The 18,524-nt window shown below is 43.2% G+C and overlaps 2 protein-coding genes across 2 annotated transcripts in view; both read left to right on the top strand.

The window, feature by feature from the left end:
- Positions 1-3,706, top strand: part of stmnd1 (stathmin domain containing 1) — a 4,690-nt gene extending 984 nt beyond the window's left edge. Inside the window, exons 3-5 of the mRNA XM_062529770.1 lie at positions 220-359; positions 625-759; positions 2,668-3,706. Of these exons, the coding sequence (XP_062385754.1) occupies positions 220-359; positions 625-759; positions 2,668-3,012 (620 nt within the window). The 3' untranslated portion in view covers positions 3,013-3,706. The remainder of the gene's footprint in view (positions 1-219; positions 360-624; positions 760-2,667) is intronic.
- Positions 3,707-7,070: 3,364 nt separating this feature from the next.
- On the top strand, positions 7,071-17,975 carry rbm24a (RNA binding motif protein 24a). Its single transcript, XM_062528926.1, has 5 exons — positions 7,071-7,202; positions 7,357-7,534; positions 8,865-8,988; positions 9,289-9,343; positions 14,815-17,975. Exons 2-5 carry the CDS (start codon positions 7,367-7,369, stop codon positions 15,164-15,166), a joined length of 699 nt encoding a protein of 232 aa, XP_062384910.1. The 5' UTR covers positions 7,071-7,202; positions 7,357-7,366; the 3' UTR covers positions 15,167-17,975.
- Positions 17,976-18,524: the final 549 nt, after the last annotated feature.

Below are 18,524 nucleotides of genomic sequence, written 5' to 3'. Positions count from 1 at the left end.
CATGTATTTTGAACTTGGGAACCAATCTGACTTGTAGATGTCATGGAAAAGCACTTTCCATGAAAATAACTGACCACCCCAGATTTCCAGGCACATTTTGGCAATGCTTTGTTTATAGGCCTACGTGTGTGTGTGTGTGTGTGTGTGTGTGTGTGTGTGTGTGTGTGTGTGTGTGTGTGTGTGTGTGTGTGTGTGTGTGTGTGTGTGTGTGTGTTTTAGCCAGCAGCTTGGGCCAGGCACAGAACGACACCCCCTCACCCAGACAAGAGTCCAGTGAGATCCTGGAGCAGCTTCTGAATCAGGGTATCATTTCAGCCCAGCCCAACACAGCCAGCAGCGGAGAGGCCTACAGCATCACGGTGAGCATATGAACGCATGTTGATAGCACAAAATGGTTAACAATAAAACACACACATTTAAAAAGGCATGCAATTAAAAGGGACCAGAACATAAGATTAAAGAGGTTCATCTTCGTATAGTTCCTTACACACAGAACTAAACCACTAATATGCTCTCCGCTCCACACCAAACATTCAGCTGATTTCATCATTCGGTTGATTTCATTTCCTTCTAAGTGGCCTGGCAGAGGTGGCTGAAAAGTGATGCGTTTCCTTCCTGTGGCAGATGGGCGATGCAGAGGGACCCCTCAGGAGGCTGCCACCCCGGCTAGAGAAGCTGATGGTCAGGAGAGAGGAGCAGGGGACAGCCACGAAGGAGGACATTGAAGAGAGGATGAGACAGGCAGAGGAGCGACGGCAGGTGAGAGAGAGAGAGAGAGAGATTCTATCTATCTATCAAATATCTTATTCAAATCCCTGACACACACAAGTTTTTAAGTTAATTGTTAAAATATGTATAAATGGAAACTATTATAAGCAGAAATATATATATATATTCTCAAACATTCTCACCCTGCCCTGACAAATACATTATGGATATCGTAGCAAGCACCTTTATTAATCTTCACATTCTCAGTCAAGGCCTGACAATGCAGACATCTGATGAAAGCATGTTATTAAATCAATCAGATGTCATACTCAGTATTCAGACAGCAAGAAATACAGCTCTCATTTGACCTTATGGAATCAGGTGCAAATGTGTGCGCGCGCGCACACACACACACACACACACACACACACACACACACACACACACACACACACACACACACACACACACACACACACACACACACACACACACACACACACACACAGACACACACACACACACACACACATACACACACAGAAACAATGCTACTATAGCAACATAAAAATGTTTACAGAGTGTGAAGACATTCAAGGAGACAGAACTATTAAACACCCAAGAATAGTTGTCAGGAGGGACGTCCCACCCAGCTGTTCACATGCTGTGGGATTGAAACTTGGACTCCGTAGAAATGTTCACTGCTGTTTATTCTTTTTTTTTAAAGTATATTTTTTGGGCTTTTATGCCTTTAATGATAGGATAGTGAAGAGAGACAGGAAGTGAATGGGAGAGAGCGTTGGGGTGGGATCCGGAAAGGACCACGGGGCGGGAATCGAACCCGGGTCGCCGGCGTGCGGTGCAGGTGCCCCAGCCAGTCGCGCCACTGCCGGGGCCACTGCTGTTTATTCTGTTCCTGCTTAACGGTAAAGTAAGCAATGCTGGATGATGTCACATTTGATGAATATGTTCATGTTTCTTAACAAACACTTTTGTTCAAACTTACATTATATTTGAATCAGCGACCAAATGAAACACACCTTTGAGGTAGCTCACCCCTCCACTCAGTGCTCTCAGAAACTCAACACAGTGTTTTGTGATTAAAATCCAAAAAAGTGTAAAATCACCGCACACTGGTCGACTGAAATTTGCTGATTTCTTATTTCATTTTAGTTCACTAAAGTGATTTTACACAACGACTGCACATCACCAGCACCTGACATCTAGAAGGCTGTGCATGCTATATCCTTTTTACAGTGTTTTATTATGTTTGGGGGACAGGTTGACCCCATGTTGTTTCCATTTCGTTGTACTCGGAGAATGGAGAGCTAGCGAATCTTAAAGAAATATTCGCTGAATGCTACAAAAATCACTTAGCATTGCTTACCCTACCTTAGCTTCTGAGTTCCAGATTAAGGAAAATGGTCAATTTATCATAACATTACCTATCATGTTACCCATAACTTCACTCAAGGTGTCCACTTTATTTTGTTCTCACTATCACAGACTTAAAATGTGAGTCTGTCCCCCCCTGCATTCTTCTCCATGCACTTTGCGGTTGTCTTTTCCCCTTGCAGCCTTTATCCTGTCTCTGGGTGGCTCTCAAACTCTCTCCTCGATCCTCGAGGCTCGTTCCCACTGATATATAACTGACACTGGATAGACTATCCCATTGTTGCCGCCCCATCATTCTTTATCTAGATCAGTGAGGACGAGGATCGAGGAAGGAAGGGAGGGTGTATAAAAGACCAAATGAGAGGCATGTCTCTTCCTTCTCTCCTCAATCTATGACTGTTCTTAACTCCGTAGCCTCACATGCCAAAGTTCCCTTCTTTCCATCTTCCTTTTACACCTCTCCACCTCCTAACTGCGTTCTTTCTTTCCTTTCTCTCTCTCTCTCTCTCTTTTTCTTTATTTCATCTGTCCACTTCCCTTTATCTCTCTTTCTCTTTTCCACAGACCAAAGAGGATGAGCTGAAGGTGCGGCTCAGGACTAAGTCAGCTCGGCACCGCCAGGCTGCTTCCCAGGAGGAGGCCGAGGACCAGACTGTGGTGGAGGAGATTCAGTTAGATGCTCCCAGTACCCGGCACAGTCCACCCAAGACCCCGGACCACCAGAACCATATCAGTCCACCGGAGGGCAGGTTAGAGAGCGGGGGAGAGGGGAAAGAGGAGAGGGGGAGAGATGGGGCGATAGTGGGAGACAACGATGGCGGAGGGAGAGATGTGCCTTTGACAGACTCGTTGAACATGGAGAGTGACTCCACTTTTCAGCAAGTTGAGGACATAGAGGAGATATTTTAACTGAAAATAAAGAATTAGATATTATATGGGAGAGATAGAAGCATCCCCTTTTCTTGGTTGGGGCCTTTTAATAGAATATCAATGACTCAATGATCAATGATATAAATCATATGTACTGTATATTTTAACTATTTAAAAACAAATGGTAGGCCTATACAGGTGTGAAGATATGGTTGGATGAGAGAGAGATTTTAGATTTTTTGAATCCCTCATTGCTACAAACCGTTGCACATACGCTGTGCGTATTTGTGAAGTGAAAGAGAGAATAGCTATATTTGTAGATTTGTATTGTTACAGTTTTGTGTTGTCTGTTCAAAACAACTGTTATGTTGTGAGAGTCCAGGCTAACTGTAATACATCAAACCAAAAGAAACTTAAAAATGCCAATAACATAATTTCTCGTAGAAGAATGCAAATATCAGGAAACATGGTATGGTCATGGTATTTTAATTTTAGTGTGTGAATTCCACCTCAGAATTACTACCGCGATGCCAAATTTGCCCACTAGGTGGAGTGTGTGCAGTGTGTGTGTTGATTTGGGTAGTTGACAGTGCTATTCTCTGTTGACAGAGCTGACAGGTGATGCGTAGTGGTCTTTGCTGTGATCGTTGCTTGTAAGACGATCTCTATAATTACTTTAGAAGGTGACTAAAAAGTAGGTCTCATTAAAAAGTCATTGTGTAATGTGTGTTAACTCTGGGTGTCCGTGTATTTATTTGTGTGTCATACCTTTATTTAATGTGTTAACTGTTGGAATTGTTTTGTACTATGTGTAATCACCATTGAGTTTCTGGATGTTTCCTGTGTCTGTGAGCCAACAGTTTGTGTGTGCCTGAAAATATTTTATGTGTGCAGGTCACTAAGACAACCAATACACAGTATAAAGATAGGATTAAAGACATATGGTCTGTGTATTTGTATGGTCACAAGTACTCCAGTGACTAAACAGAATGTGTTTGTGAGTGTGCATGATAAGAAGAATTTAGAGAGAGAGAGAGAGAGAGAGAGAGAGAGAGAGAGGGGTGTGTGTGTGTGTGTGTGTGTGTGTGTGTGTGTGTGTGTGTGTGTGTGTGTGTGTGTGTGTGTGTGTGTGTGTGTGTGTGTGTGTGTGTGTGTGTGTGTGTGTGTGTGTGTGTGTGTGTGTGTGTGTGTGTGCGTGCAGCTGTCAGTCATTTGTCTGCCTCCCTGAGCCCTTGATGCTGCTTTTGCCACATGTGCTGGTCTTAAAAAAACATTCCTCTGTGTGCATGTGCGTGTGTTTGTCCGTCTGCCCACTCTCCTAAAGCTTTTATAATGTCAGCATGGTATTAAGTCCATTTGAAGGACAAAGTGGAGACAAAGGTGGTGGGCAAGTAAGGCACAGTCCAGTTTGCATCTGGTAGAGTACAGTACATTGAATCTGTACAATAATAATAATAATAATAATACATTTTATTTATATTGCACTTATAAAGCACATCAAATCAATGATCTCAAAGCTCTGGCACCAGCAGTGGCGCGACTGGCTGGGGCACCTGCACCGCACGCCGGCGACCCGGGCTCGATTCCCGCCCTGTGGTCCTTTCCGGATCCCACCCCAACGCTCTGTCCCACTCAATTCCTCTCTCTCCCCACTATCCTATCATTAAAAGGCATAAAAGCCCAAAACAATATAATTTTTTTTTAAAAAATCAATGATCTCAAAGTGCTACAATGCACACATACACACACAAAATGGATAAAAGTAACGTAACTTCACGTATTATGTTTATGTTCCATAACAATACAGCTGCTCATTACAAGACACAGCCTACTTATCTCAACACCACGTCCTCAAACAGTTATTGTGCTGTTCTGGTAATAAGGGATCTCAACTCAAATAAGTCACAAGTGACACGCAACCTACTGTAATTGGTTTTCAGAGGTGGTTATGTTTGCCTTTTCATATTGCTTTAAACGTTTCTCTTTATTCCTTGGGCATGGATGGCATCTATAGATCCCGATGTACATTAAATTAGAGTGTGGAATTGTGTAGGCCTATATGTGTCTTCAACAGCTTTGTGACCTTTAACCATTTTTGTTTGATCAACAGGTGTTCTCTGAAAGTGCCATTGCGATGTACCTGTGTGTGTGTGTGTGTGTGTGTGTGCGTGCGTGCGTGTGTGTGTGTGTGTGTTCTTCAAGGCATTTTGATGCCTACTGTAGGTGCAGGAGGAGCCAGACTAGACTTACTTGTATGTGTCTTCCATAACACAACATGTACACACCTGTAATATTTTGAATATTTAATTGCACTTTGCAGTGCATGTGTATGTTATCGTTCTAAAACACACAGCACATTTTCCATTGCTCACCTTCTTGGTTGAAGAATACTTTTATGTTATTTTCATTTATCATGATAATAATCAATCTTATGTGAGCCAAAACCTCTGACTCCCACGTTTCTCGTGTAATTTGCTGCAGGATTGCCAGCACCTTCATTATCCAAGAGCATCATCCATTGGGTCTATAAAACTTTAAGCCTGCTCCTTTGTCATTTTGCTTCTCTCATGTATATTACAGCACACACCAGTTAGGCCTATTTATCCAACCCCCATTTTTAGACGAAGCTGTATGAATCGTTAAGACCATGTCATTGATAGGACAAAAGCTCTGAGAAGCATAGAGAAGTTGGTGAACCGCGGGTTAAACAGCTGGGATGAGGTCCCGGCAATGTGATAGCCCCTACATTGTTCTCTATGGCAATCTGACACGATTTCCTGCGTGACGACTGCTCCAGGCTCAACGGGTGCGTGGCTTCTTATATTAATGTCTACAGAGGACCCACTCGTCAATGCAACTAACGGTGTTTATAGAAGAAGCTGCTGCTCCTTCGTTTTACGGTCTGATTACATACTTCTATATTTCTCTTCAGAAATAATGACGCAGATGATTCAGTTGTGGTGTGCACGCCAGCAATGACTCCTGTTACCAAACCCGAGACAGATAGGCCTAGAGACCTACCCAGGGTAATGAGCTTAATCAATAATTCACCAGATTGCGTATCATGTTCCTTTGACTTAATTGCAAGAAGACAAGGAGAATGACAGCTATTGTGAACCATAGCCTATAAAAAGGCAAATATTGCTATGACGCAAACTTTTCCATGTAAGATAAAACATAGGCTATAGGCTGAACGAAAATGAGTGGGTTAAACGCAATCAAAGGTTAGGGAACATAATTGATTGGTCTAAAGTGTATCCATTTATTTAATTATTTAACTCAGGCGACATCTCTGGAAGGACTGCAATATTTTGTTAGGGATTATTGACCTATCTGCAAGAAAACATTAATACCAAAATAAAGATAAATGGCAACCCACAACAGGCCAAGTGGATTTGTCATGAAAACCAAATGTCTGCCATCCTTTAGAATGATCTTCAAGCAAAAAAGACAAAAGAAAAGAAACATCCTAAAACATATGTTGTATTATGTAGGCCTACTGTAATACTATCTGCTAGTGTAGCCGGCCTAGGTATACATCAGAGGCTTGGCGCTTGCACCTGTTTCAGGCGCGGTCATCGGATTGCTGCTGGAGACAGGCGTTCCTGCGGCACTTTGCTCTCGCTGCCTAGCCACCACCTGTTGAAATATCCCAAGAGGCATAGATAACGGCTTTAGATCAGCACGCATTAGCCTTCTTTACATCACCACATGTGAATATAATGAACTCGTCACTGATGGCTTTAGCAAAATTGTCCTATACCCTGATAGACTAGTCTGCAACAACATTTATTGAAGGATGTGCAGTGGCTCTGTCTGTAGGCCTAGTTTATGTCGTTTCACGAAATGTTTATTTTCCGTTCCATAAAATAAAACATATTTTGTCAAAGGTCAAAGTTTTTGAGAAAAGTGTCATTGTTTCTTTTGTTGAAAGGTGAATTATTTTGAGGAAAAAAATGTCAATAGCCAATATTTTGACTGAGCAGATTGATTTCTCCATGCGCTTGCTGTCGGAGCGCGTGTTGCGCGTTGGGCGGAGCCGCCCGCCCTTGCCGGCAGAAGTGGGCGGACTTACATGATTCGCTTTTAGGAATGGATCACAAGCTCTTTTTGGTAGTCACGACAGTCCCGAAGAAGAGTTGAACCCACCTGATGATCTTTGAAGACAATCCGCTCCATATTTCATCCAAGTGACGATAAAACAATCTACCTCTACCTTGATATTTTTGGTATCGTGTCATTGTCTTCATCAACTTGTTTTTAGGAGTTTGCGTTAATTCATATCAAGTTTGTTTTATCGATAGTGATAGCATAATCAGCTCAAAAACCTCTCTTCAACTGATTTATTTCTAAATTGTTTTTTTTTTTTTTTGCACTAATAAGACTCGAGAGGATGCACACTACGCAGAAGGACACGACTTATACCAAGATTTTTGTGGGAGGTTTGCCATATCACACCACTGACTCGAGTCTGAGGAAATATTTCGAGGTGTTCGGGGAAATTGAGGAGGCTGTTGTGATTACCGACAGACAGACTGGCAAGTCTAGAGGTTATGGATTTGTAAGTAAAGCTTTTTCATCCTTGCTTCCCTGTTCCGAAATAGCAGTTTACTCCAGCCCCGCAGCTAACTTAATGCAACAGTTTAAAGGGCAACATAATCACATGTCCCTGTTAATGCTACGGTTATTTCATAACCTTGTTTTGTGGTTGTGCTTGACCTACTAGTTTTGTCAGACGCGTCGAGTTAAGTTACCTCATAAAATGATCAATTGCAACACAAACCACGCCGTCAACTTACATCTGCCTTTCTCCAGTCACTTAACCCTTGTTGGCCTATCAAATGAAAGAGCTCTCCCCGTTTAGCCAAATCATTGTAAACAACGCCTTCCCCATTAGAAGCATTTCTTCTGAAGAATGCTGATTCAGTAGGCCTATTAAAATTGCATTCCTTGTACCATGATGACACAAGTTGGGTCACCATTTAGTGGAAGCAGGACCACGTGGTGCTTTGGCATTAAGATATCAGGAACCACAGTGCCTATACATTTGTACTCTCAAATCAGTAGTGACTCAGGGGAAAAAAGTCAAGGTGATGTTCTGTGTTAGCACAGCTGTCTAGAATGACCGCAGAGACTGACCGCGTTGAAAAGAAGCTTGTTGGTAATAGGCAGCAATGGTTGTTGACAGACTCTGCTGTCGAAATAGCCTCCACTTCAGCGCTCCGTACAGTCAGTTAACCCAGGAATAGGCATGAGTTGAAAGATGGGTTATTCGAGGCATCACCTCACAGTGGTCTAAAGACGATTGTGTAGACCTACATTTATCAGACAGTAGGAGACAGTAGGCCTAGAGAAGACATTTTTTATATCACTTTGCTTATATGGAACCTTGGGTCACATCCATGGGTTGTAAACAGGGGCAATAAACCACATCGCATTGAAGTAAGCCACATGTTCTCTACTATTTCAAACGGTATTTTTGTTTTGTTTATGTTAAGCAACACCTCAAACTTGCTAAACGTTTGGCAGCAGTGCTAGATTCCCAGGCTACTTGTGGTTACAACCTTATGGTAAATTAGCTGAACTTCCTCTCTCTTCATTTGAATAAAGTTCTGCAAAAGAAGAACCAGTAAAGTCAAGTTTATCTCTGGTCACTCACAGATGGAGTGTTTCTTTTTGAAGTTGTGTCAAGGGATTTCGTTTGTTTTATGTCTGCATAGGCTTACCCGAACTATGCACCATAGGCACGTTCACGTTCTGGAAAATGTTCATTGATGGGCTACAGTAGTTCCTTTGAGATAATTTGGACTTCATTCGTCCTGCGTGGACTTGAGAGAAACACAAAACACCCTCTTACATCTTTTTTCTGCTACGCCTACTCTGTGGCCTAGGTGACAATGGCTGATCGCTCGGCCGCTGACCGAGCATGCAAGGATCCAAACCCCATCATTGATGGCAGGAAGGCCAACGTCAACTTGGCATACCTGGGGGCCAAGCCACGGGTGATGCAGCCAGGTAAGAGTGTCCGATGATGGACCATGTTTTGTTGGACCGAATGGCTACCCCCTAAATCACCATTTCATCCTCAGGAGGCTCATTTGTTGTGTTTATGGTTTACTTGTTGTGATTAATTAAATTGCCCATAAAGTTAATTAGATAATTTAAAACTTTATGGCAATTGGATTCATGGCTTTATATTTTATTTAGGAGAGCTTTTCTTTAGAGCCAACTAACTGTGTCTAGGTTTCTGGTTACTTGTATGCTGATGTCCTTGAGAACCAAGCAGGCTAACTCGTTTGGGTTCTCTCCACACAGGCTTCACCTTTGGCGTGCCCCAGATCCATCCTGCCTTCATCCAGAGGCCTTATGGGTAAGTGTGAGGATGTGTGTAGACTGAATGGGATGTCTGACACATGAGTGGATGGATAGAACCAACGTAAAACCAATCTGATGGCCACTCACAGTTAACCAGTTACATAATGTAGACTTACACGCACATAAACATGTACTGTTCAGAATGGATTCTCATAGTGTATCCTCATTAAGTCATACTACTTTAGCCTTTATTTTCAATGGTTAGTTACACTAAGCAGATTAATCAAACATGCTACTCGTAGCACATTTATGCCATCTATAATTGGAACAAGTGAGATTTGAAGTGTGTGTGCGCGTGTGTGTGTAATGTTTGTTGTTCATGTATTTTATGTATTTCTTATGCTGGACCTTGCTGCCTGACCAAATGTTATCTATTTTTCTCTGGTCCGACAGGCTCGATATCGGTTAAGATTACTGGTGCTTTGAGGAATAGAATTGCACAGATCATTGTTACCTCTAGAGTCAAACACACACAAACAAGCTCAAATGGTGATTACAGATGCATGTATGTTGGAGTTTTTATTTTTGGTTTTGATTTGTTTTGTTTAGTTTCTAGAGCTGTGTGTGTGCCTTTTTTACCGTTATGAAGTGGTGTTGATAGCTAAACTGTGTGCTTTGGGGGGAAAAAAGATATGGAGTTTTGGTGTTCTTTTTCACTGTTTGGAGGAAGTGTTCACTTTGCCGAGTGGACGCAAAGTGGGATTTCAGTTTGTGCTTTTGTGCTGTAGCTTGTGTTACTTTCTCACTCTCTTTTCGTTTAACAAAACGTTTTATTTGTGTTTTTTTTTCTTTCTGATGTCTTGTTGGAGTGAGTAAAACCTTTTTTGTGTGACTTTGTTGAGTCCCCCCCCCCCCCCCCCCCTTCCCAACAAAACATTTCAACAACCATCCCCTTGCATGCGACCCCTTTGTGCTGTTTTATGTCAGAGTCTCTCCAATGGAGGGACCCCTGTAATAACCCACTGAGTTGCTATACGTGTCATGGCAATCTCCTTCCTCTGTCCGCCTTACTCCCTTTCCCTATCTCTCTCTCGCTGTTTCTCTGTCAGTCATGTTGTCCACCATCGTGTCTTCCTTATTTTGTAATTTTAGCCACTGGATCTCGGACATAGGGCCCAGAATCATATTTTATAGCATTTGTAGACCACTGTACATTTAAGACTTTACATTAATGACAGCACTGCAGAGCATTATAATAATCAACTCGACTCTACTCAACATACATTTCTAAAGTGAAGGGAAGATGTCCAACTTGTATAAGTTAAGGGACCCAACAGACGTGCAATATAGGGGGGGGTTGCACGTGTGTGTGTGTGTGTGTGTGTGTGTGTGTGCGTGCGTGCGTGTGTGTGTGGGTCTGTGTGCCGCACAGCGAGGTCTCTCTATCTCAACGCTGTGACACAAACAAATGTCTGGATGCCACAGCCCCCTGAACAAGCTTTGTGTCACATGGCTCTGCCGCGTTAAGGAAAACAAGTTGGCCCATTGTGCGGCACAAAGGCGGCACTGCTGACACTGCAGTTGCATGAAGCCCACTCTCTCCTCTCTCTCCTCTCTCTCCCTCCGACTTTCCCTCTCTCTCTCTCTCTCTCTCTCTCTGGGGTTATGCCGGATGGCGATGGGTGGGGGGGTGGGGTGTGGGGGGGGGGTTAGGCTCAGATATGTAGCGCTGAGATGCCCTTTAAAAAACAGGTTGTATCCTACATGTGGCCCGGGGGCCTTGTCAAAGGACCGCTCCTGCATTGACATCCAGGCTTGCTACCACAACCTGCTGCGAGTCCAAAGACTAACATTAACACAGCCTGCCTGTGATTGCTGTGCTGTGTGTGGTTGCTGACCTCAGGTAAAACCTTTCAGGAGCTGACTCGGGTGTGCTATGTGGCGGAGGTGGCGATAGGTGACTCAGCTGAAAAGAAGAGTCTCTGACCTCCTCAGGCCTGATGTTGTGCATCAGTCTGTTTCGGTCAAAAGCAACAACAGGTGTGGTCTCTTGTGTGTGTCTCTCTCTCTCCCCCACTTTGTCCAGAGTTGTTCAACCATCGTCTCTGTTTCTCTCCGGCTCTGAAAGATTTTATCGGTAGTTTTCAGTGTAGCGAGCATGTGATGTGTAACACAATGTGTAGATACAGTATCAGCTATAGCGAAAGAAAATGAACGTTGTAAATCCAGATTAGATCAGAAGAAAACAGTTGTCTTTTGCTCACTGTTTGTTTTTTGATCTGTGGATACTGGGAGGCCGATAAAAGCAAACAACGCTAGATCAGAGTTGGAGACAGATGGATCAGTCGAAGATAGAGATAGACCCACATAAACATGTATAAAGATAGTAAAAGAGAGCCCAAGTTAGCCAGTGTGTTTTTACATGTGGCATTCAGAGCACTCGGAGAAGTGTCCTGAATGGGGCAAGGGACGGTACAGTCCGGACTTCAGCCTGGCCTGCGGGAGATGACAGAAGGGGCAGAAAATAGCCGGAGTCCAGTTGGTGCTGCCAGTCAAAGTCCCAGGGCCAGCTGTGCTATCCCAGAATCCCCCTCTTGTAGCTAGGGTGAGACAGCAGAATTGGGCTACTATCACCGTAGAGTATGAGTATGTCTTTGGGCCAAACCAGAACCCGGAGAGGATAAACATGCACCATTTTATAACCTCTCGTTGTGGGGGCCAAAGCCTTGTACTTTAAGGGGTCATGCTGCAGGAAACCATTTTTTCTTGTTTGATTTGAAATAAGACGTCAATGTGACTAGGGAGCTAACAGGGCTTTTTTAAAATTTCATTTATTTATTTTTTCATATGATTGTTCTCTTCCCTGCCTGTCATGACCATAGAAAGGAAATTGTCAAACAGAACGGGTGAATAAGCAGAAGAGTATTGTTTCTCTCATTTTTCATGTTGACCAGGAGGTGACTCTTGGTTATATGATCTGGCTGCACAGTTACACTAATTACTCTGTTAGAGTCAATGTTTTTTTTCCTACCCTCACTAAAATGGAGGTGATGGTGACATGGTTTACAGGTTGTGAAAACAGGCAGGCTAGCTAGTAAACTTTTTTGGACCATAGAGCTCTTGGGCCTGGAAACGACATGTGATGTTGGACCTAATTGACCCCCATTAATTTTGGTGTCACTTTGACATCACTTTACCTCTGGTTAATTTAAGCCTTTTTTAAGCCTATAACCACATTTTATTTCCTGAGAGATACAACTTTGTATGACTGGCTACATAACCTTGTATGACCTAGTGATCAATGTTTTTCTAAAACTATCCTTAAATTGATGTCATGAACATGCATATTTCGGTTGCTCAGGAGAGAAATATCGGTAATCGTATTTTTTGTTTTTGAGTAAGGCCATTACAATACAACCCCTAGCAGAAGCAAAAGCATCTAAGTTAAATGATGATGCTTACCAATTTGAGTGTCCTATAGGCAATATTCCCCCACATGGTTCTCCTTAACTCACTCCTTCAAAATACCTGTGCTATTGTTGCTCTATAAATTGTAAGGACACAGGATTTTTGGATAGTTCTTGTAGTACATTGCAGTGCTAGGCTCAATTGACTAAATGAGCATACAAGACAAATCTTACATGGAAAAGCATTTCAGTTTTTTTGGATATGCTCCTTAGAAAGCTCTTGAAAGATGTAGTGCTCGTACAATTCAATCACAAAGTAATGATAAAAGACCACAGAAAATATTTACATTGTGTATGGCTAGGGAGGTAAATAGTCTTGCTTGAACTGTTTTGGTATTTTTGCTTGCCTATGGATGGCTATACTTGTTCTTGGGGGGGGGGGGGGTTATGGAGAGCTTTGTAATATGTTTTAGGATCTGTGTGTTGAATCTTGGTCTGGACTGCATCTGTAGTGTGTGTTTGTGTTTGTGTGTGTGTGTGCGTGTGTGTTAGTGTGTGTCAGAGAATGCGAGTTCTGCGGTGTGTTTTTGTGCTGTGTTTTGTGTTCTGTGTTTTGTGGAGTTGGTTGGTGTGTTCTGACTGTATGCTCATACTTTGTGTCTTGGGTGCATTTTGTCTTTTAAGTGTTTTATCTTCTAATGACACTGAGTTTGTATGTGTCTGTGTGAATGTAAGTGTTTTACATTAAGACTTGGGATGTTTTACTTGGATAGAATTATTGTATTAAGATAGAATAACATAGAAGTATTTGGATACATGTGTTTTTTTTTTATATAGTTTTACGTATTTTAGAACTTGCTCTTTGGGTATTGTTGTTTATGTGTATTATTGTGTTTTGATTTGGAGTGGGTGTTTGTGGTGTGCTCCTGACTCGTGGCTTGTGATGACGTTGTGACCTCGGTTTGAAGTTTGTGTTTTACCTCGTCCGTTTTTTTTTTCCCTTCTATCTTTTTTTAAATGACCTAGCCTTAGCTTGTGAGCTTTTTAGTGTGTGTGTGTGTGTGTGTGTGTGTGTGTGTGAGATGAGAAAAGGCAGTGATGTAATTGCCTATAGGGTTGCCATGATGGGTTGTTGCTCTCAAGCGATTTCTCAATCAAATTGTCTATCTGAGTCATCAATTTCAGTAAGCCGCACACCCTTGCCTCCTTCAGGGTTGATTCCAAACTTTCAAAAGAGGGACTGGTCACTGGTCCAACTCGCCAGGTTGCAGAGACAGACCAGAAAAGGAGTGTAGGCTAGAAAATGAGAGCAGTGAAACACAGAATGTGCTCATTGTTCTTGCTCGCTTATTTAATCAAAACAGCCCTGTGTGTGTCTGACTGTGAGTGTGTGTGTGTGTGTGTGTGTGTGTGTAACCCAGCTCATTGTCCAACCGCGGAGGGGAAACAGCCAGCAGAGGCTTTTTTGAAAACCGTCCAGCTGTCAAAGTGGCAGGGACACTTTCACAAAGCACCCCTCATTTCTCTCTCTCTCTCTCTCTCCCCCTCTCTCTCTCCCTTCTTTTCCTCCCCTTCTCTCTCTCCCTATCTGAGCCAAGTGCAGTGACATCAGCACCCAGTGGTCATGTGCCCCCCCCCCCCTCCAATTTGTTCTGAATCCTCACACCTCCAGATTGGACAGTTGTGGATGCATAATAGGTGCCATGTTGTTTTTACCACTTCTCTCCTCACATGGCTATATTGATTTATTAAGAGTTCCTTTTTCAAATACTGACTTTTTTTTTTTTTAAGCCAACCCACAGTGACCGATGACTACACTGTTCAGTGCCTCTCCGAGGTCATCAGTGACCCCTGTTCTGGCAACCCTATTAACTAAACTGTAAAAGACTCCAGAGGGCTCTGTCCTAGTTGGTGAATTGTGTATTTGTGGATGTTTCTGTCGGTGTGTGTGTGTGTGGGTGTGTGTTCACTGGGCTGGGTGGGGGTTGCTTGGTGTTGGCAGTGTGTTTTCGCTCTGTGGCAGTATGGTATGGTATGGTGTGTGTGTGTGTGTTTGTGTCATGACGTCGATGCTCCCGATTGTCCCTGACGTGGGCGCTGCTGTGTGTGTGTCCCGCAGGATCCCGGCGCACTACGTGTACCCGCAGGCCTTCATGCAGCCCAGCGTGGTGATCCCCCACGTGCAGCCCAACGCCGCCTCGGCCGCGTCCGCCTCCTCGCCCTACATCGACTACACGGGCACCGCCTACGCCCAGTACAGCGCCGCCGCCAGTGCCGCCGCCGCAGCCGCCGCCTACGAGCAGTACCCCTACGCCGCCTCTCCGGCCGCCACCGGCTACGTCGCCACCGCCGGATACGGCTACGCGGTGCAGCAGCCCCTGGCGACCGCCACGCCCGGGTCGGCTGCCGCCGCCGCCGCCGCCTTTGGCCAGTACCAACCCCAGCAGCTGCAGGCTGACCGCATGCAATAACAGCCAACCGGCGGTCAGACAACGGGGGGGTTATGGGGAGGTGCTGCCTGCCCCCACCCCAGCTGCTCGCTGCTGATTGGCCATGGACGAGGAAGAGAAAGCAAGGGAGTGGACGCTGACTGGACGAATGTGCTGTCAGCAGGAGAAAGGGAGGGTGGTGATTTGGCACAGGTGGACTGGTGAGGTGGGAACTCCGTAGCTTTCCAACTTGCTGTGTTTTTTCCCAAACCAAAAAAAACGACAAACAAGTGAACAAAGGAAGAAAAAAAAGAACAAAACAAAGATAAAAAAATTGAGACAAAAAAATCACAAGGAAGAGTATGGAAGGAGAGTTAGCTTTTTACCATTATCATTATTGTTATTATTATTACAATTTTTGTTGTTTGACATACGGTATAATTATTAAAGTAGAGTATTTATTGCTTAAAGAAGAGCAAAGACTAATCACTGTGGTATACTGTAGCTGTTGATGAGGCCTTAGGCCCCTTAGCTGTCATTAACGTAGGGGGCAGGTTTTAAGTCGGAGGTCATTTCGTGATATGACTTCTGCGGCATTGTGGTTCCGAAGCCCGCTAACTCCTTATTTATTATCCTTTGAAAGGGCTCCTTTGTGTTCTGTCTACTTAAGTGCATTGAAGTATAATATAATTATTATTATTATTATTATTACTATTATTATTATTATTTTCTGATTTATCAGGGAAAAACGGAGCATCTTACAGTGATTAGAGACCTCTGCCGATCAGGGAATTGTAGGAATAACTGTGGAGAAACGGAGAGAGCGAGAGAGAGAGAGAGAGAGAGAGAGCGCAAAAGAGAGAGAGAGCGAGAGCGTTAGGAACACAGTTGTAGCTCATGTCACATGTTCAAAACTACCTTTCATCTTTCAAATGCTGAATGTCCCTTTTTTCTCTGACTCTCATTTTGACCTCTTGACCTATGCAAAACAACACACACACACACACACACACACACACACACACACACACACACACACACACACACATACACACACACACACACACACATACATACATTCATACGTGCACTCCATAGAGATTAACAAAAAAACATGCAACTGTAGGAAACGCTGATTCACTGAAGCTTCTTAGTTAGGTCCATCAAATCAGTGTTGAGCAATAAGAATGTGTGAATGAGAAGAATGATTCATCACATCACACACACACACACACACACACACACACACACAGAATATGGACATGGAGGACAGGTAGCATGGTGGTGCAGTCCCTCTCTCTCGTACCGGGGGTTAGTGTGTGTGTGTGTGTGTGTGTGTCTATCCGTGTGTGTGTGTGTGTGTGCGCGCGCGCTGGGCAACAGCTGCAGGGGACAGGCAGTGACACACAGGCCGACTGCTCTGGAAAGAACGCATCACTTGTGCTCGTTTGTTGAGCTGTCACATTTTAATCCCTCTCTGTGCCCCACACCCCCACCACCCGCGTCAGCACTTCCAGACCCACAGCAGGATTGGAGGACTCCTCACCCCCCCCCCCCCCCATCCCAGCCCCTGGCCAAGCTCCCCCCACCCCGACCACCTCCCAACGTCCCATCCAGCAGTCGGACCTCCTCTGTGTGGGACTTCAGTGTGCTGTAGGGACAGACAAAGAGAGAAAGCGAGAGAAAGACAGAGAGAGAGAGAGAGAGACGGAGAGAGAGAGAGACCACATGAGGTGCACAATGGGTGATGGCCCGGTAACCTCTCCTTGTCCTACACGTGTACCCACCATTGGCCCATCCTGTCCAATTCACACCTCCGTCGACTGTGGAGCACCCCAAAAACATCCACCACCACCACCACCACCACCTCTGTGGTTTCCTCATCCAGCAGAAGAGCCAGCCACCAGCATCAGTCCTCCGTAAGCGAGGATGGATTTTTGACAAGCAGAAAGACAACAAAGCAAAACAAAGAACAGCTACATTCTCAGAAGAACTAACACCATATTTTTGTATTACAAAGCAGCACTCTAGTTTTAAAGGATTCACCTGCAAATGTAAAAGGGTACCCCTGTGCCTTACTTTCGTAATGCTATTTAAGAGAGCAGAGATTGACTATTTAAGATATTTATTCAGAGAGGTGACTGTGTTGCGCCTGAAAGATGAAGGCTTTGTGGCGGTACTGTATCACTATCATGTGTTCATCTCATGGCATATAAGTTATTCAGTAGATTTAGTTGTATTATTATTATCATTATTACTTTTATTATTACTATTATTATGATTAACATACTGAACCAAAATATTGATGTAGAATTTATTTAAGATGGAATTCTGTATGTGCACTGTACAATTCTAGTTTTTGTGCATTTTGCATTTTAGAACATGACATGACATTAAATATTGGCTAGTTTAATGCCGTTTGTACGAAACTTTATTTAAAATGCTGGCCCTGTTACAGGGCAGATAGTCCCTTTTTTCGCCTCTTTTGTTTTCTAGAACTGTTGAAATGACATCCAAGGAGAAACAGCCCAAAGTGCTGCTCAACATACATTAGAATGTATAGTCGTTGTCAAGGTTGAATAGCTGTTGCTTCTGTTGCTTTTAATACTCCTCAGACGGGCTATTTTACATATGTTGGGAATTTTTATACTTGAATTATTTCTTACAAGGGAAAATATGAAAATAAATGACAAAAAAAACTTTTTAAGAAAGCTTTTCATTGTCACTGGATTGGAGGCATGTATGTGTTATCTACTATTTAAAATGCAAAGGTCCTGTTTGTATTCAAACTTTATTTAAGAGTTTCAACACTATTTACTCTATACATGGAAATAAATGATTCTCAAATCGGCTTGACTGTGCTCATTTGAGGTGTTCTTAGTGTTCCACAGATGTTTTTATTTAGATTTTTTTTTAATGGTGTTGCTGCTGCTGCTGCTTCTTTTGTTAATTTCCAGTTATACTTGTGTTACCAAACTTAAAACATGAATGTAAAGTACTGTAGGATACCCTTGTCTTGGAAGGAAGGTGAGTGTAGCAGGTTTTGTTCCTGATAACATTTCAGTTTTGTGCTGAGTAAAACTCAACGGAACCAGATAGACAATCAATTTCCTGGAAAAATTGATCTCTGTTTATCAGGTGCTCAGGGCTTGTGAAATCTGTGATTAATTCTAAATTTTGAGATATCTGTAGTCACTAACTATTATTCTAGAGTGTTGTAAGAGTGTTTTTCAAGGATTCTTGTATATAGACTTAAAAAAGGAAGCATGAAGGTACTTAGGCTTATGCTAGCCATTAATGTTTTTTCTTAAAATCCTGAAGATGATGTTTGGAAACTAAAATGTTGTGAGCAAGGCAAAGGATTCTAAAAGCCTTACAAGAGCATACATTTATGATTAAG

The sequence above is a fragment of the Sardina pilchardus genome, chromosome 24, assembly GCF_963854185.1.
Source record: "Sardina pilchardus chromosome 24, fSarPil1.1, whole genome shotgun sequence".
NCBI lineage: Eukaryota > Metazoa > Chordata > Actinopteri > Clupeiformes > Clupeidae > Sardina > Sardina pilchardus.
Note: the sequence above shows the minus strand (reverse complement) of the source record. Positions and strands in the feature narration are given on the sequence as shown.